The sequence below is a fragment of the Petaurus breviceps genome, unplaced genomic scaffold, assembly GCF_028583685.1.
Source record: "Petaurus breviceps papuanus isolate PSGF00001 unplaced genomic scaffold, PetGlider_PUasm1.0 90977, whole genome shotgun sequence".
NCBI classification, from domain to species: domain Eukaryota; kingdom Metazoa; phylum Chordata; class Mammalia; order Diprotodontia; family Petauridae; genus Petaurus; species Petaurus breviceps.
The window spans coordinates 37022603-37043120 of NW_027187391.1; the positions used below are offsets into that span (position 1 = coordinate 37022603).

Here is a 20518-nt window from a genome sequence, read left to right on the forward strand (position 1 = left end):
TTTAAACTAATTGTTTTATATTTGTTATGAAAAATTCCCCAAGTTTTAATTAATTATGCATTTTTAGGACATTGGTGCAGGAAAAGGCAAGTACTATGCTGTCAACTTTCCAATGAGAGATGGTATAGATGATGAGTCCTATGGGCAGATATTTAAACCAGTAAGTATTATATTTGCCAGATCTCCTCCATTTTTTATTATGTGCTACAAGGGATTAAACTTTGATGTCCTGTTTCCATGTAGATAATATCAAAAGTGATGGAGATGTATCAGCCTAGTGCAGTGGTGTTGCAGTGTGGTGCAGACTCATTATCTGGTGACAGACTTGGTTGTTTCAATCTTACCGTCAAAGGTAACTACTTTAGAAATTGATATTCCCAGATCAGGGTGGGAGAGCAGTTTTCAAAAATTATTATTCTATAACTTAATTATGTCTGATTTGATAAGAGTTTAAACCTCAGGTGTACATATGTATGTGTGTATGTGTGTGTGTGTGTGTGTGTGTGTGTGTGTATGTAATATTAAGTAACAAATAACCACTGGGCTTTTTGCATGTTGTCATTTTTAAAATTAATATTAGTCTTTCACCAAACTCATTTGGCTATAGTGTAAAGATAATCTTGGGTTGTTAAAGACAATGCCAATGGAATATAATCTTTGGCAAGTCCTACCACCCTAGAAAGGGTTTGAGTGAGATTTGCTCTCTTTTCTGAGGTCCACCTTAGATAAGCTTGAAAGATGCTCATCCTCAAATTGGCTGCAAAAGAGTGGATTTTGCAGCCATAGCATCAAAGACTGTTGTTGGAGGGTGCAGTTTTAATGGCAGCAGTCTCTTAGTTCGGTTTCAAATTTTAAAACACAAGTGTCTCTCATAAGTCATTAAATATTTAACAAAAGGAAGTTTATTTTGCCCTAACACAGCAAGGATATGCAACAAGCAAACAGTGACACTTATCTTTGGCATTGGTTGACCCGTCCTCCCTTGCTTCCTCATAGAAACAAATCTGATCAGTAGGTCACTGGGGTATGGTCCTAGACATCCATCAAGACTGAGATGCCTAGATTCCACATGGTTTGGACTTTACAGTGTCATTAGTTGATCACGAATCTGTGATATGGAAGCCAGGGCCAGTCAAGTCCCAAGACAGCTTTTGTCCTGTACCTACCCCAGGAGAGGGCTGGAAGTTGGGAGGAAAAGGAAAGTACATCAGAGAAGCAAGAATTAATCACTTAGGCCAATCAAGTCACTTTTGGCTTCTTTAATTAATGCTTCCTCTATTTCGAGTGGGAGGAAAGAAGGTATATCAGGAAAACAGCACTGCTTTGGTAGCCAGGTCTTATGGATCTTCTAGAGGACCTTCTTCCATTTAATGCTTATAGGATTTTTGCTGCACAGTACTAAAGGGGGAAAGGGAAAAGAGGAAGAAAAAAAATGAAACAAAAATATGGAGGTAAAAAAAGCCAGAAATACTAGTCCTTCCTTCCTTCCTTCAGAAGGACCAAGTCTCAAGTTTTAAAATCTGGTTCATGTTGTGGGTGCCACCAGGTCAACTCAGGGATCCCCTTTCTACCAGGTAATTATAAACCAACCATTGTTATAGTGGTATGCTATTAGAAAGCAAGAATACTCCCAACAATTCTACCCCTTTGTCTCCCAGGCTCTTTCTGGGAAGGAGTTGCCTAAAATATCCAGAGGAAAGGAAGCCCACCAGTTAAGGAAAACATAAGCTACTTTTCAGGGATATGGTACCCCTGAGAACTGAGACCCTGCACTGGGAAAGGAAGGGCCAGGGTGGGTTAGTTGGAACTAAGTCCAAAAACAGTCCATTTTTATCAGGTAAGTCTTTTGGAGACTGGATCCCAAAAACTACTGGACCAGAAAATACTTCTTCCTAGGATGTCATTGATTTGCCACAAACATTGTTTGTGGGAGGTTGGACACCTCACCTTAGCAATCAAATGCATAATGATTCAGTTGTTGATTATCAGGAGCAAACTTCTTGTCCCTGAGATGAGAGACTGTCATTTTGTTGGAGACTAGTTGAGTGTCACTTGGGTTGTGCTCCAGCTTGCCCAGTTGGGCTGTAATAACTGCTTTGTTTTCGGTTAAGGGGATCGTATGGTCCTGTGCCCAGCACAGCATGGCATTACTGCCCCAGTGTTCAACTTGGTATTAGACCCATTCCCTAACCTCTGCTTTTCTTAAAGCACCTCCACACTATTGGTTTAATTGTTTTGTTTTGGAGGGGGGGAAGGCAAGGCAATTGAGGCTAAGTGACTTGCCCAAGGTCACACAGTTAGTAAGTGTCAAGTGTCTGAGGCTGGATTTGAACTCAGGTGTTCCAGATTCTAGGAGTTTTTTACTGCACCACCTACCTGTCCACACTGGTGGTTTACCATATGATGTCTCTGATGGATGTTGACATGCTCCACAAATAACTGTATTCAGTGGGAGACATCAGCATAATTCTTCCCCTGGTCCCACGTTCAAAGGGATTATTGTCCAGTCCTGTGCAATACAGGCTCCAGACAACTTGACCAGACCTATGGCCACCACTCAGGAGTTAATATAGATAAAAATCTTGCCTGCTGAATGGACTTAGGAGGATCCTCATTGTCTGGGGTATCACCTGTTATCAGATTAGGGGCTGCAGAAGTCAATTTGCACATTCCTCTCAGCAAATAGAGCCATTGGTCAACCAGGCAGAATAACTTTTCCTCATATCTTTATAGGAAAAAGCCCCATTAGGCCAGTGGAGGAGACAAGATTCCCAGGATCTGTCTCTGCTATAGTCATCACTTACTTATGAAGGGTACTCACACCAGAGGATCTCAAGCAAGTGTAATTTCTAATATATCATTTCCATTTAGCACTAGAAGCCTCTTTTGTAATTGTCCTATTAAGAGGGACCATCTTGCATCACAATTAGGGACGAGACAGAAGCAAGCAATTGCCTTTTAAAAGTGATTTGGTGACTAGCTGCCCTAGAAAAATTTGGTACTCTGGAAGTCTCAATAGTCATTTATTCTGGACACCTCTTGGTTTCCACTAAAGGTGCTGCTCATCCTAATCTATGTGGACAGAAACCTCCAGAAGCATGAGCCTTACACAGCCATAAGGACCCAAACTATAAGATAGCTTGCTTTATATCTTTCCAGGGCTGTATTCTGCTCTGGTATCTCATTTGAAAAGGGCAGATTTGAAGTGACTAAATGGGGACCATCAAGATACCCTGGTAAGAAATAAAAGTTCTCTATAATTTGGAGAGTCAAGTCAGTCTTTCGCTTCCTTTTTAGTTCATGTAAAAAGCAAGTGTCCATGACTTATTCCAGACTCTTCTGGAATCCTGGTTTTTCCCTACCTGCTGTATTCCCCAAAATTCGACTGAGCAATCTGGACCCTAGATTACATTATGGTTGATTCTCACCCCCGTCCCTGTCCTTCTTTATGGGTCTCCTGCCACAGTGGGCTTCATCTGGCCCTTTTAACATTACACCATCAATGTAGTGGTGTTCACCAATGCCGTTTCAGACTTCTTTAGGTTTCTGCTTATCATAATGTGGTAGTATGAAGGAGAATGGAGAAAACCCTGGGGAAGGATGATAAAATTATATTGGACTCCATTTCAGGTGAAAGCAAATCACTCTTGACCAATCTCAGCCACAGAAACAGAGAAAAGAACATTGGTAAAGTTGATTGCCTCTGCCACTCACTGTGGTCCTGCTTAACTCATCTACAATATTGACAGGATCAGGAACAGCTGTGGAAATAGGCTTGACAACTTTTCACCTCCCAGTCTGCTGTAAGCTACCAGGTGCCATCCACCTTCCTCTCAAATGACGCAGGGTTGTATAAAGAGAGCTGGTATAATGAAGTGATCTGGCCTCCTTCATCTCTATCACTTGAAAAGAAATATCTTTCACCTCTATCTGCCCCTTTGGGGACCAGATACTTTGTGGTGTTAACTACATGGGGAGCAGGTAATTCTGAATATTTTCTTTTGACCTTACCCATAGTAATATGCCTATAGATTGCTGAAAGGCTTTTCACAGAATCTGAACCTATTATCTGTCCTCTGTAGCCTCCCCTTAATGATCTAATTGGGGCATAGGCTTTAGAGGATACCTCAGGATGGGACTGAAGGACCCTTGGTGCCTGGTTTCTTAATTTCTTTGTACGGTTTTGTTAATACCACGTTGAGCTGGTTGTTGCTTTCTTATCAACCTCATGTTTCAAGAGCCTTCCCCAGTCTCCCTCCTGAGGATGGTGTTTATTTCTTCTGCCTACCTAGCAGGGTGATGGCCTCTGATACTTCCTCAATTCACAAGAGTTCCTATTTAAATTGACATTATTTGCACAAGCCACAACTGTCCCAACCTGTTGCTCAAGTTTCACCAGTTAATCAGCCTATTCTTGTGTGGTTATGTGTCTGGGGAGACCCATAGGTAAAGTCTGAAGCCTTCAAGCAAGGCTCCTCTGAGAAAGTAGGATCTGCTTGCACCTGAGACAGGCTTGGTATAGTGAACTAGGGACTCCTTAGGTTTCTCTTTGAACTTCTACAAATAATCCAGTCATTGGTGGAAAAGGTTTGCTCACTACCAGCTCTTGTAAGGTGAGTTCCTGAATGGGGACTGACAAATTTTCAAGCTCCATTCCCATCAGGAGAGATCCCTTTAATTTATCAGCCACTAGTTGACTCCTGGCTTTCATTGCATGGTCCCTGAAAGCTGAGAATTCAGTCTCTAGCTGCTTCAGTACTCCATTCCAGTTCCTTTCAGTCTTCTTATGCTGGTAGTCCAATTTGCACAGTGCCATCATCAAAAGTCAGGGAATAACCCTGGAGTCAGGAGGACCTGAGTTCAAATGCGCCCTGAGACACTTAACACAAAAAACTAGCCTTGTGACCTTGGGCAAGTCACTTAACCCCAATTGCCCTCCAAAAAGCAAAAAAAAAAAAACCAAAACGGAATACTGAGCTTGATTTACCCTTCCTGGACAAGATTCTTCAGCACCCATTAAACTAATTCCTAAGCAGGAACTTGCTTGATACACCATACAGAAATATATCATCAGGAAGGCTCTTGCAACAGGGAGCCACATAATGATGGAATTACCTCCACCTTCCTCTTTATTTGCAGGACTCATCCCCCAATTTAATCTAAACTCATCTAAAATTGCTGAAACTAGGCCATATATCAAAGGTGCTCCTTTAAATACTTTTCAGTACTCTTAGTTCAGGTTAAATTTAGGGGACTTATAAGCCATTGAAAATTTACCAAAGAAGTTTGCCTTAACGTAACAAAGTTATGTAATTACTTGCCTTCTCACGTAGATGCATCCAACTCAGTTGGGTATGGTTTTAGCCTCCCACCTAAGTCTGAGAGGCCTAGATTTCATATGGCTGAGACTTTTTATGCCCTTAAAAGTATCATGAATCAGCATCATGGAAAACTGAGCCAATCATATCTGCAAAGGTTTGTCTTAAAGTTAAAACCTCCCCATATTAGGGATGTGAGAGGGGGAGAGGGGAAAAACTGCATCAGGGAAATTGGGCCTATCACAGAGACCTAAATTTAGAAGGATTGCAATCTGAATCAGTGGAAAGATTATCCACACAGATTCCTGAATTTTTTTTCGCATCAATAAAGCAATCTAGAATGTTCTTAGAGACCGCTACCAAGAAAACATTAAAGCAGGGGCAGAGTCAAGATGGCAGAGTAGAAGCACTACCTCCGAGCGGCTCCAGCTTCCACCTTGCCCAATCAGTGTAAAAAGGCGACTCTGAACAAACTTTGGAGCTGCAGAACCCACAAAATGACACAGAGAAGCTAACCTCCTGCTGAGGACAGCCTGGCAGGCTGGCAGGAATCGGCTAACGCAGGGCTCTGAGAGCGGAGCCCAGGCCCCTGTGAGCTGGAGGTTTTAGCTCCAGGGTGGGCCTGACCAGTCGCTGGCCAAAGGGACTCCAGATCAGCAGCAGCTGTGGCGGTTTCCAGAATTATCAACATAGATGCGAAGGACAAAGTGAGAGGTCAGTGCAGTCTGGACTTTGGGACCCAGTAAGTGGGAGTGCATCGGCTTTTGCCTCTGGGGTGAGAAGCCACTGAGATGCCAGGCACAGCCAGCCAGCGCCACGTGGCAGCTTCAGCTCCTGGCCTGCAGAGTGTAGGGGGACCAAGAGACCAGGCTGAGGGATAATCGCTCTTGCTTTTTAACCTGCTTGGATCTGGATTGCGGTCTAGGGTGGAGGTCCTGGGGTACATGACCAGCTTTCCAGAGCGTGTGGAGGCCTCAGAGAGGGCACCCATATAATGCCTCTGGCAGCTGAGAAAACCCCAGCATTTGGGACGAAAGGTCCCCTGTCTGGTGGCAGAGTCCTACTGTGGCAAAAAGCCCAGGGGGTCAAGTGACTGAGGGGCGACATGACCAGGCAAAGGAAACAAAGGAGACGGAAGATTCCAACATTAGACTCCTATTTTGGGGACAAAAAGGAGCAAAGCATGAAACAGGAGGAAGACAGTGAAGTCAGAACTCCTGCACCAAAAGCTTCAAAGGAAAATACAAGCTGGTTACAGGCCATAGAGGACCTTAAGAAGCAGATAAGAGAAGTGGAGGAAAAATTGGGAAGAGAAATGAGAACGATGCAAGAAAATTACGAAATGAGAGTCAACAGCCTGACTGAGGAAAATCACACCTTAAAAAATAGACTAACTCAAATGGCAAAAGAGGCTCAAAAAGGCAATGAAGAGAAGAATGCCTTAAAAAGCTGAATTTACCAGATGGAAAAAGAATCTCAAAAGCTTACTGAGGAGAATCATTGCTCCAGAATTAGATTGGAGCAAATGGAAGCTGATGACTTTATGAGAAATCAAGATGCTGTTAAACAGATCCAAACAAATGAAAGAATAGAAGGCAATGTGAAATATCTCATGGAAAAAACCACTGACCTGGAAAATAGATCCAGGAGAGATAATTTAAAAATTATCGGACTACCTGAAAGCCATGATCAAAGTAAGAACCTAGAAATCATCCTCCAAGAAGTTCTCAAAGAAAACTGCCCTGATTTAGAACCAGAGGGCAAAATAGAGATTGAAAGAATCCACCGATCACCTCCTGAAAAAGATCCCCCCAAAAAACCTCCTGGGAATATTGTAGTCAGGTTCCAGAATTCCCAGATTAAGGAGAAAATATTGCAAGCAGCCAGGAAGAAACAATTTGAATATTGTGGAAACAATCAGGATAACCCAGGATCTGGCAGCTTCTACACTGAGGTATCCAAGGGTTTGGAATATAATATTCCGGAGGTCAAAGGAGCTGGGATTAAAACCAAGAATTACCTACCCAGCAAAACTGAATATCATGTTTCAGGGGAAAATATGGTCATTCAGTGGAACAGAGGACTTTCAAGCATTCTTGCTGAAAAAAAAAAACAGAGTTGAATAGAAAATTTGACATTCAGCTACAAGAAGCATGAGAAGGTAAACAGAGAAAAGAAATCATAAGGAACTTATCAAAGTTGAACTATTAACATTCCTACGTGGAAAAACAATAATTGTAACTGATGAAACTTTTGTTAGTATGAAAATAGTTGAAGGGAATATAAATATATATATATATATATGTGTGTGTGTGTGTGTCTATATATGAGGGTATATGGGCATATGAATACATACGTGAATGTGTGTATATACGTTTACAGGTATACATAGATAGAGGGCACAGAACAAATTTAACAAGGAAGGGATGGTACATAAAAGGTGAAATTAAGAGGTGAGAGAGGAATATAATGAGAGGAGATGGGGAGAAACAGAATGGGGTAAACTGTCATAAAGAGGCAAGGGAAAATGGTTACAATGGAGGGGAAGAATAGGAAGGCAAAAGGGAATGGGTCAACCTTATTCTCATTGAATTTGGCTTGGGGAGGGAATGAAATACACACTAAATAGAGTATCTCACCTTACAGGAGAGTAGGGGGGAAGGGGATGAGAGAGGGAATGATGGAAGGGAGGGCAGGCTGGGGGGAAGGGAAGTTGGAAGCATCCACTTTTGAAAAGGGACAGGATCAAAGTAGAGAATATAACAAGTGGGAGGTGGGATAGGAGGGAGGGATAGTCAGTCTTTTACAGTATATCTACTATGTTATTGTTTTGCATTAGCTACACATGTACAACCTATACTGAACTGCTTATCTTCCCAGTAAGGGTGGGTGACAAGGGAGGAAGGGAATGAATCTGGAATTCAAAATTTTAAAATCAAATGTTCAAATATATATACATATATATACATTATTGATACTGTTTTACATATAATTGGGAAATAAGATATACAGACACTGGGGCATAGAGATCCACCATGCCCTACTGGAAAAGTCGAAAGGGGTATGGGAGAAAATATGGGAGAGAGCGGAATGGAGGAGAGGATATCCTGTGGGACTGCTATTTTGGGGCAGTGGGTAGGGGAAAAACAGGGAGAAAATTTGTAACTCAAAATCTGGCAGAAATGAATGATGTAAATCAGAAGTTAATAAAGCATTTGAAAAATGAAAAAAAATCTTCATAATAAGGGATATCTCTAGGGAAGGAGGTAAGAAAAAAATACAGATAGAGATACAGGTGATGTAAAAAATAAAAGCAATAAAAACTTATTTGAATAAGGAAAACATGTTCAATAACATAATAAAAAGAGAAGTGGAAATTTGTAGTATGCGAGAAAAGTAACTATACTGTTCATACCCTTTGAACCAGAAATCCCCCACTTGGGCTTATTAAAAAGAGAAATAAAGATCCAATATATGATAAAAAAAAAAAAGCATTAAAGCAGTAATTACTGTTTTTATGACAATAGCATGTAACCTATGGGTTTATTAAAGTACATTCAAATCGCATACTGTATTCTTTGTTTATGTAGACTAATCACAAATTCAGTTTTCCTTTTGAAAATAGTAAATTTAGTTAAATGGTATTTGAAGCTGAATCTGTACTATGTAGGCACCTATTCCTTTGAGATTTTACAGAGAAATTAAGACTAACATTCTAGAGGAGTAATTATTCCTCTACAAAAGTACTACTCTCAGAACTTACTGTGGTAAGTGACCTCAAGTTCTTGAAGAAAAAAGTTCACATTATTGAATGTTTTGCACATTGTAAAGGTTTAGTATGATTCAGGGAGCAGATTAGATGTATGAGCTTAAGTGTGAGATGCTCATCATTAATAGTCTGGCCACTGGGCATATATGAATTCTTCGAACATGGTGACTCATGATTTAATTTTTTTTTTAATGGGCCCCAAGTAACCTCCTTTCACTTAAGTATTCAGAATATGTATAAAAGGGGGGAAAGGTGGCTTAATATATCAGTATTTAGAGGTTTGGTAAATAATAAGTTACCTTAGGTACTTTAAACATAAAATCCTTGTCAGAGTTTTTCATCCAAAGGGTCCAAGAAAAATCATTTCATGAGACTCCTGGTCATTTTGCTTTTCCATTCTTGTGATGGACATAAGCAAAAAGACTACTAAGAAAATAATTGCAGTTCAGGTACCAGCAGACATCTCACATGTTTATGCCTCAGTTTTGTGAGTATTTTCTTCAAGAAGAGAATTGAAAGGATGAGATAAAATGGTCTCCAATTACAGTGGTCCTAACATGAGCTATTCAAATGAGGTATTTAAGCTAAAAAGTTGGGAAAACACTTTTAGATAGGTATAAATCATGAAGCCTCCTTATCTTATAATGATCAAAACTGCAGGTGACTCAAGGTACAATGGAGAGACAGGCAGGGTTAGTAGCCACCCAGCATTATCACTAGTAACTTATACATTAAGGAGTAGCATTGAAAATACCATCTTTAAGGTCTGATCAGAAAAGGAAGTAGGCTGGTAATATAGAAACATTGATAGATGAACAGCCCTAGTATGTTCATTTTTAAAGAACTCATCTGCCACTTTTCATTTTTCTAGCTTAGCCAAGGCAACCCTTTATTATTTATGGCTACAAGGGAAGATTGAGAACTAACTGTAAAGAAACTACCAAGAAAAATACTGCTCCTGATAGATAAGCAGATTTCTATAAAACCTTTTTTTAAAATGTCCATATTACATTCTAAAAATCAAGAAAGTACCCTGTCACATTTCTTTTATGAAAGAAATGAAATTCTAAACTAAACCAAGAAATGATAAAAATAACTATGGAATAATGTTATTAGTGAATATTGATTTATAAAATTTCACTAAAACCTGATCATACTTTATTGCTTTATCTAAGAAATCATTATGTTGGAATTAGATTTATAACAGGGATGCAAAGATGTTCTCAATGTTAGGGAAAGAAAAACATTCATAGTGAAAACATTTAAATTGTCAGTAGATTGGGAAAAGCCTTTGACAAAGTACAGTATGCATTTAAGCTAAAATCTCTGCAAATAATGGGCAGAGGGACTTTTTTTAATGTCATAAAATGTTCAAAACCAAAAGCAAGCATCATGACAGCAGGAATATACATAATTTTTTTTCCAGTTTAAAGTCTAACAGTGGTGCCCACTGTTTAATACAGTTTTAGCAATGCTAACAATAGCTTGAGGAAATTTAAGGCATAAGGATCCCTGTTTACTGGTATCCAGCTAGGTGGTACAGTGGTTAGAGTGCAATGCCTGGAGTCAGGAAGATTCCTCTTCCGGAGATCAAATCTGGCCTCAGATACTAGCTGTGTGACCCTGGGCAAGTCACTTAACATTGTCTCAGTTCCTCATCTGTAAAATCAGCTAGATAAGGAAATGGCAAACCATTCCAATCTTTGCCAAGAAAACTTCAAATGAGGTAACCAAGACTGAAATGACAAAGTTTTAACAAAAATGACGTGTTTCAACATGACTGAAATGATACAATAACCACCACCTAAGGAATCAGCAAAACGTTTATTTAAAAAGTAGCGAGCAAAGTTTCACATTTTCAAAAATCAACTATTTCTGAATAATAGCAAACACCAAAGAGGTGTTAAAAAAAGGCATTCCAAATAACTACAAAATAAAGTAGCTGGGGATCACACTGTTGAAGTACACAAAAGACTTGTATTGGTTCAGTTACAAGGTATCCTTTATAACTAGAATTTTAAGTGCTGTGTCAATATAATGGAGATGACTATCATCAAAGTTAGTTTATGATACTCTATACTACAAGTTAGCAAAGGGATACTTTGCAGAATTCAAAAAGAATTTTTGAAAGTTCTATATATCAAGGGAGCTAAAAGAAATGGGCAGGAATGAAGTAGCACCTTTAAACTATCAAAACCATTGGTTTAAATAGAGGTAGATGGTGAAACATGAGAGAATCAGAAACAATAGAAATCAATAAACATGTTTAATAAAACAAATTTATTAGGAAAGAACTCCCTACTTGGTTTTGACAAATATACTGGGAAAACTAGAGAGCGTTCTGCCAGAAATTAGGCTTTGGTACCATATTCCATGATACATTCTAAAAGGATTCATTACTTTGTTATCAAAAGTTGATATTAAAGAGTAAATTGTATTCTTTTACAGTGATGTATAGCAAATATATCCTTCACCAAGGGATAGTGGCAAAGCAAAAAATAAAATAGATAACCGATTACATGAAGGTGAAAAGACTAAAAGCCAATCCTCAGTAGATAAGTGATCAAAAGAATTGCCAAATATTAATCATATGGAAGAGTCATCCAAATCACTAATGATGGAAATGCAAAACAAAACAACCTGAGATTTCACTTCACTGCAAATTGGAAAAAAAATGGCAAAAGATGAGAAGTCAGTGTTGGAGAGGTGGTGAATTGTTGTGCACATTGTTGGTAGAGCTGTGAATCGTTACAACCATTCTGGAAGGTGATTTGGAATTTTGAAAATAAAAGTTCAAAAATGTTCGTACATTTGACACAAATTCCACAAACTTAAGTTTCAAGAAGTTTTTTGGTAAGAACAAAGTACCCACATATACTAATATACTAAAATATACACATATACTAAAATTATAGCAGCACTTATTGAGATAGCAAAGGATTGGAAACCAAGTAGATGCTCATTGATTAGGATATGTGAATATAATATTGTTCTGTAAGATGAGATGAATTCAGAGAAGCATAGGATCTGCATGACGGTGCAATCAAGCAGAGCTCAGAAATAAAATTCACAATGATCACAACAATGCAATGGAAAAAAAATATAACTAAAAAATTTAGAAATGAATTTTGTAAAATTAGAAAGAATAGGCATGGCTCCAAAGAGATGAGAAAACATTCCACCTTTTAAAAGACAGGCAACACTAGTATGCATTGAACATTTTTCAAGCATTTTCATTGTGTTGATCTAATTATAGTGACATTTTTTCCTTTGGTGGCGGTATTTAAAATACTGTTAAATGGGATGCTTCTGGGAAAGTGTGGAGGAGAGGTTTGCTACTGAAGGAACCTATGGTCATATTAAAAAAAAATACATAAAATATATTCCACTTTGGAAATACATTCACAGACCTCCAGATAAGAAACCCTGGCCTAGTGACAGTGAAGTTTCCAGTGAAGAGGCAGTATTTTTCTGTGTAAACAGTGCAGTTTCTCTTTACCCCAGAGTGAAATGGGATGCCTTGAGAGCTAACAAGTTCCCTCTTCCTCACTTATTGGAGATGCTGTTGAAAGGGTTCCTGGTTAGGCACAACTTGGGGGTACTTTTGGCTCTGATTAAAGTAGTAGAAATTACCTCTAGCATGTATATGTTTTTGAAATGTTTTAAAATAACAAAAAATCTTTATAAAGGTTACATACAGTGTTTGAAAACTTTTTTTTTTTTACTATTTTGGCTGTTTACCTTTTTTTTTTTAAGTTATGGTTTATTTTGTGAGTAAAACTGCTCATTTATATGTCTTCTCTTGATGTATCAGGTCATGCTAAATGTGTAGAAGTTGTGAAAACTTTCAATTTGCCCCTGCTGATGCTCGGAGGAGGCGGATACACAATCCGTAATGTTGCACGGTGTTGGACATATGAAACTGCTGTTGCCTTAGATTGTGAAATTCCAAATGGTAAGTATTATTACCCAATTAAACAGTGAAAACAATGAGAAAATGATAAAATTACTTATGATTAATCCTTTCTCAGAACAAAGAGGAGGATGAAGTCTTTAGCTCTTACTGTTCTTCACCTTTATTGTCATTCATCTGTTTAGAAGTTCAGGGAAGCCTGTAGACACATTCTCAGAATAACATTTTTTTTTTGTATTTTTTTAGTGCTATTCCTTAATGATTTCGTTTTATTTTATTTTTACGTATTTATTTATTTATTTTGCTTTTTGGAGGGCAATTGGGGTTGAGTGACTTGCCCAAGGTCACACAGCTAGTTTTTGTTTTTAAGTGCCTGAGGCCAGATCCAAACTCAGGTCCTCCTGACTTCAGGGCCAGTGCTCTATTCACTGCTCCACTAGCCGCCCCCAGAATAATATTTTTACATATATAAAATAAGATATATAGCATTGTAAGGGAAATCAATTACATTGAAATACAGTAATCAAAATATTGAAAAGAGTAAGTTCAGAGACCCCAAGTTCAGAACCACTGAGTTAGAGGACAGATGTGACTAAGGAGTTGTCAGTGTGGTGTAGCAGAAAGAATAGTAATTTGTTTTACCATTGATAAAAGGATCCCAGACTGGTGTAGGATATACTATTAAAATATTCACTAATAAGAAATTAATTTTTAGTAAAACAGAAGAGTATTTGAATGAAACAAAAACTGTATTAAAAAATCAATTTCTCAAATGAAAATGCATGTAAATCCTTTTTGCAAACCTTAAAGCATTATATAAATCCTAGTCATTTTATTTCCTTTTTTTTCCCTGCATACATGAAAATAAGGTAAAATATATATGTACATATACATAAACATACACACATATATAACACAGAGTATGTGAAATCTCAGGGAGAGTCGTTAGCAGCTATGGGCTTCTTGATGGTAGGATTTGACTTGAGGCTTAAAGAATGCCAGGAAAGCCAAGGATGAAGAAATAAATGAACTGTATTATGGACAGACTGTTAAGTGCTTATTATAGAACAGGCATGTTCTAAGCACTGGGGTATTCAAGTACAAAAGCAAAGACAGTCTGTACCTTCAAAGTGCCTTGAATTCTAATTGGGTAAAATAGCATTCATTTAGGGGAACAGTGATAGATGGTAACACTTTGGTTCAGACTATTAACTGGGAGGATAAATGGGTCCATGGGAGATACTATCAACTTACCCCTTATAAAAAACTATGTTGTGTTTGGGGCAGCTTAGGTGGCACAGTGAGTAAAGCGCTGGCCCTAGAGTTGGGAAGACCCGAGTTCGGTTCTGGCCTGAGACACTTAACACCCACACAAAAATACTAGCCGTATAACCTTGGGCAAGTTACTTAACCCCAATTGCCCTCCAAAAGGCAAAAAAAAAAAAAACTATGGCAGAGTTTATTTGACACTTGTGCCAGGATGGGTTGATAGTGGGTTGAGAGGTTAGGTTTAGGTAAAATAGCCAGACAGTAGTCAGTTCAGTAATGCAGTGAATAGAACACTAAATTGGGGTCAGAAAGACCTGAGTTCAAATCCAGCAATTGCTTAATATAGAAGAATACAAATTATTACAAGAGGCAGAGAGAAAATAGACAGAACTGAAGGGAAAGAACATTCCGGATATGAGGGACAACTTGTGGAAAGGCTCAGAGACAGATGGAGTGTCCTGTGTGAAGAGCAAGTTAGGCAGTGTGTTTGCATCGTAAAAGGGAGTAAGGTAGAGGAATAGTATAAAAGCAGAAAGGGAATTACCCTCTCCTAGATACGTTTTCCTGACAGTTTTTCTGTGGCTCTCTTATCTGGCTAGCTGATTCTCAATTTATGTTCAATTATTTCCATTGTTTTACGTCATGGCCCCATCTGGGATATCTGTCTCTGTTCCCTGTCCCTTTGTAGCCTGCCTTAAGTCTTCTTTCCAGCCTTGTACACCATTCACCTTCACACTCTAAGGACCTGTCAGACTGGTATTGTTCCTTATGCTTGGCAGTTAACTCCTGACAGTTTAGTGCAGTGCGTAACCAACAAGTCTCAAACTAGTTGGTGAGTTAGGAAGTTGTCTACCCCAGGCATGTGAAGACTGGCAGAATGGGTGGATGAGAACAATTGGTTCCAATGGCCATGAAAGAGGTTGAAGCAGGCACTATGGAATGCTTAGTTGGTCAAGCATCAGAGATACCAAGGTCATCCACTGAACCTCAGGCCATTGCTAATCATCTTGAATTTTGTCCAGCCATTGGACTTTAATGACTCACAGAGAGAGTGAGGCTGAGGACTGTGCAGCTCTGCCTCATTTGAATCCAGTTCTTGGGCAAGTCAGGACATCACAACTCATCTGTAAAAGGATAGAGTTGGATTAGATGGTCCTTCCATGATCCCTCAGATCCTGTCATCTCTCTCCATATGTTTGTATAGGCTGTGTACCCTGTGCCTGGAATGTACTCCCTTCTCAGCTCTGCCTGTTAGAATTCCCAGCTACTTACCAAGCTCAGGCACCATCCCACCCTGATTTCCCAGGTGTTGGTTCCACCCCCCTCCCTTGTTACTTTGTATTTATTTGTATATATTTTATGTGTTCTTCTCTGCATGTTGTCTCCTCCCTACACAAGTTTAATAAATTCTTGGTAAATGATTAATAATGTTGGAAGTTGTAAACCGTCTTTTAAATTAAGTATCATGGTTCTGTCCTTTGACTTAATGAAATTAATATTATTACATTTCAGAATGTGTACAGTCCTTTTTTCATTTTATCTTTATGTTCCCAGACCGTAACAATGCCTTGTACATAGTAAGTACTTAATAGATGCTCTTTGAACCAAATGTAGTAATAGTTCATATTCAGTTAGCTTTAAAAAGGGTGGGATAGATGGAAGAGAGGGTATATTGTGACAGTGACTAAAGAGCTGACCTCAAAGTCAGCAAGATTGGGTTTGAACCATTCCTCTTAATACATACTGGTTGTGTGACCAGCAAGTAAATCATTTAACCTCTCAGTGCCCCAAGGCAAGTCTGACACTATAAGATATAAGGCAGCTGCATTGGCAGAAGGAGTTTCCTCACTAAAAGTTTCCTCTCCTAATGAAATCATATATGTAGTCCCTCTTGCGTCCCTTCCTCTTTTTCCCCAACATCCCCAAATGGCTCAGGTTACCAGTATTCCTGAGTTGAAAAGGAATAGTGACTTAAGCAGCTCAAATTTCTTGTTATGGAAGATTTGGACTTAAGTATTAAGAGATTATTCCTGTATTTTAGATTTTCCTATGCTTTTGCATTTCACTTATGTGGACTTGTTTATAACTTAGCCTGCTGTGGTCCTGATTATTCTTGTAATTTTCTAAGAAATATTTTTAAAATCTAGGTCTGATGGATATTTACTGTGTCTGCATTAAAGATGAGCTTTGTATCTGTAACTTGTTTTGTTGTTTTCAATAGAGTTGCCATACAATGATTACTTTGAGTATTTTGGACCAGACTTTAAACTGCACATTAGTCCATCAAATATGACGAATCAGAATACCCCAGAGTACATGGAGAAGATCAAGTAAGTAGTGATTGAAGTAGTTTATTTTATTAAATGTTTGATAAAATAAAACTTTTGGTACATACACATGCAAACACGTTTCAAAGTTTCTTTGTATATTTTATCCCTTTATAACTTGAGTTGTAAAACTTAAGCATCAGTGTTAGATAATGAACTGTGTTTATATTCTTCCCACTTTTTACTTCTCCATTATACTTAATATTATTAAATTGTCATTCTGAAATATTTTTTTCACAGAATCTCAGAGTTGGAGATTCTTCAGAGACCATCTAGTTCAACCCATAGTAAAATAAGAAACCCCTTTATAACATATCTGACTAGTGATTCAAGTCCTTGCTTGAAGATGTTTTTTTGACTAAGTAATCTTGAGAATAATATTATCTCTATCAGTGGTTAAGACTTATTGTTAATAGGAAGGTAAACACAAGTCTTGTATTTTTTTTATATAATCTAGCAAATGCCCAGTCCAGTTTTGAACTTGACAACTATAAGTCCTAACTTTTTGGTGGAATTGTGTCCAGATTTAAGATCTTTGAACCTCATAATCTAATAAAGCATTGATGCATCTAAAACAATACTCTATATAAAGAGTTGAAGAAACTGTAAATACACTATATGTGTATATGTACATTTAGAGAGAGAGAGAGACATGCATATGTTGTATGTTTTTATATGTCGTTTTAGATGGGACTGATAGAAATCAAGGGAAATATTTCACTGAAAAACTAGCAGTTATCTTCAAATGTATCTAAATGGCTAACGCCTAGGAAAATTTTTGACTTGTTCTGCCTCTTGCTAGAAATATTGTTTATAGATTGATTGATTTAGAGGGCAAGATGAAGAACCATGGACAGAAGTTTCATAGAGACAGATTGACACTCAATTAACAAATAGAACCAACTATTCAAACCTAGAATGAACTTTACCAGAGGCCAGTGCTTTCTTCCTCATTCAGTGGCTAGATGATCACTTCTTGGATATATTCTGGAGGATTTCTGTTCAAGTACAGCTTTGACTATATTTCTTCTGACATTCCAAGTCTAGAGATTCTGATTTGTAGATAGAACCTGTCTGTAAATTCTAGCAATTGTGAACTTAAACAATGAAATATCAGAAAATGCTTGTAAATAGTCTTTAAGTAATACTAATATACATAGGCTTTACTGACTTTTTAGCTTAGAAAACTTTATTGACTATATAACCTAGAAAAAATTAATATTGAAACATTAGAAATTTGAAAAAATATTGAAACACTGGTCCACTTGAAGTCAACAAAGTTCAGTTAAAATTTTACCACCTTAATAGGTTTAAAGCATTATTTTATCAGTTTATTTTGAAACACTTTCTGTGTTTCATGAATTAAGATTATTCTTGTACTGTTATAACTTTGATGAAAGTATTAGGAAATTGCTTCTTAATGAAATCCATTAATGAAACATAAACTGAGATTTAGATTGCTTTTTGATGATAATATACGTGCCTAATAGCAAGATTTTCCCATTCTCCTTTAATACTGTTTTAAATTGGCAATGTGTACTGCAAATATATTATTAGTTGACATAATGATGATATTTTTGTTACAAATTTTGTCATTTTTTAGTATAAATAAGTTCACATAACAAAGACATTAGTTAAGACCAATGAAAGAAATTTTTTAAAATTTAGATGTTACCCTGTTAAGAAAGCCAGTTCTAGGGGCAGCTAGGTGGCGCAGTGAATAGAGCACTGGCCCTGGAGTCAGGAGCACTCGAGTTCAAATCTGCCCTCAGACACTTCACACAAAACTAGCCATGTGACCTTGGGCAAGTCACTTAACCCCAATTGCCCTACATTCCCCCCTCCAAAAATAGCCAGTTCTTGATGTGAATGATATATGATAAATCTGAATGCAATTTTTTAAAGAGTATGCTCTGACTTATAAGTGTTTATTTTGAATATGACCTATGGCATAGCAAATATTGACTGATTCTATTTTTAGCATCATCTTGAAGGTTTTTACTTGAAAAGAAATGTAGCTTTTATTCAGTTTTAGTATTTTTAAAAATCATTGGATGTTGGAACATAAGGCTAATCATACAGATAAATTATTTCCTCTTTTTGGGGCGTAATTTGAAATTCCAAGAATGAAATTACATATCAGTCTGTTGGTTAGATTACAGTCGAGCCCATTCACCTTAAAGAGAAGAAAAGAAAATTAAATATGTATAGATTTGAACCCAAGTATTTCTTACAGTTTTCTGTGTTATAACCTGTATGTGTATGACTCCAGTGTATACAATTTTTCTGTGTACTTTGGATAACTGTTGAAATTTGAAAAAACTGTTGAAAATAGAAAATGTTCCATTTTGATTTAAAAAAATATAACCAATAAAACTTCCAGAAATATTATGTACATTTATAGGTAGTCAAGCTTTAAAAGATTACATATCTTCTTGGACAAGATTCTTTTAAAATATAGGGACTAATTAGGGACTAATGAAAAAAATGAATTATTTGAATGACTGTTCCCTGTGCAATATAGACAACGTTTATTTGAAAACTTGCGCATGTTACCTCATGCGCCTGGTGTACAGATGCAAGCCATCCCTGAAGATGCTGTTCATGAAGACAGTGGGGATGAAGATGGAGAAGATCCAGACAAACGAATTTCTAGTAAGCTTATAATAAATATAATGAAAATTGTGTTAGGTACACTGGTTTTCTTAGTTTTTCAACCTTTTTTGAAAGTGGCTTATATACCAAGAACTCTGATATAGATTAAATTCTAGGATATTTTTCTTTCTTAGAAAAAATAGCTTGCTTCCCACTGAAAACAAATTGAGTTGCAGTGTCTTAAAGATTCAAAACCTACTTGAGTAGAATTTTATGCTTAATCAAAAAATGTTTTAACTATTATGCATTTTTTTAAAATGTTGAATGTTTGAAAAGATTTGCTGCTAATCTTTTAAAAGCTTTGTTATGTGTGAGTAGTAGTCTTAAATATGTTATTACATTGAGCATCTCCTGTTCTGATTTCTGAAGCCCCTTTTGGCATCATACCTATTTCTCTTTAGAAATAGTAATTATAATAGCTGGTACAGCATAGCAGTGTAAGAATATTTCTTCATTGTAAGCTATATTTTTAAAATACCTAGATTTTCCAGCTTTCCAAGATTTCTATTTTCCTATAACTGTTTTTCCCCTTGGTACTAAAATATGTTTTAGCATTTATTGAGAGAGAAACATGGACTAATTCTTAAATTTTAAGATGTCCATTTTGACTTTAACTTTGGTATGTTATAGCTATTTTGTGTTATTTATACTTTGGGTGGAACTTAGATTAAAATAAAACTTGTCCTTGAAGCTTAATGGAATATAATGAATGCAAATTTATACTGCTGTTTGTCAAAATATAATACATACCTTTACACTGTGTTTCAGTTCGAGCATCAGACAAGCGGATAGCTTGTGATGAAGAATTTTCAGATTCCGAGGATGAAGGGGAAGGAGGGCGTAGAAACGTGGCTGATCATAAGAAAGGAGCGAAGAAAGCACGGATAGAAGAGGACAAGAAGGAAACTGAGGACAAGAAAACAGGTTAGTTGTTGGTCTTCAAAATGTAGTAAATGATAGATTTGCTAAGGAGATAATATTTCATCTCTGAAGTGACATGAACTCAATTGCAGCTATACTCAAATAGGGCATTGTGCTAAGTAAATAACTGGCCAAAAAGTGAGGTACATCTTTCTTAGCTTTTAAAGAGTCAGTATTTTTTTTAATGCACATTATCTCATTTTAACAATTCTTAGTCTCCAAAACCAAAATAAAATGGGAAATCGAAGCAAACCAACAGAGTTCATTATATATTCAATTCAGTACATATTTATTAAGTGCCTGCTATGTGCCAGACACTGCACTAAGCACATGGAAGGGAATAAGC

The 20518-nt window shown here is 37.3% G+C and overlaps 1 protein-coding gene across 1 annotated transcript in view; it reads left to right on the forward strand.

Moving 5' to 3' along the window:
* Window positions 1-20518, forward strand: part of HDAC2 (histone deacetylase 2) — a 56328-nt gene that overhangs the window by 34628 nt on the left and 1182 nt on the right. Inside the window, exons 7-12 of the mRNA XM_069077016.1 lie at window positions 68-160; window positions 244-352; window positions 12902-13042; window positions 16491-16599; window positions 19121-19251; window positions 20020-20175. Of these exons, the coding sequence (XP_068933117.1) occupies window positions 68-160; window positions 244-352; window positions 12902-13042; window positions 16491-16599; window positions 19121-19251; window positions 20020-20175 (739 nt within the window). The remainder of the gene's footprint in view (window positions 1-67; window positions 161-243; window positions 353-12901; window positions 13043-16490; window positions 16600-19120; window positions 19252-20019; window positions 20176-20518) is intronic.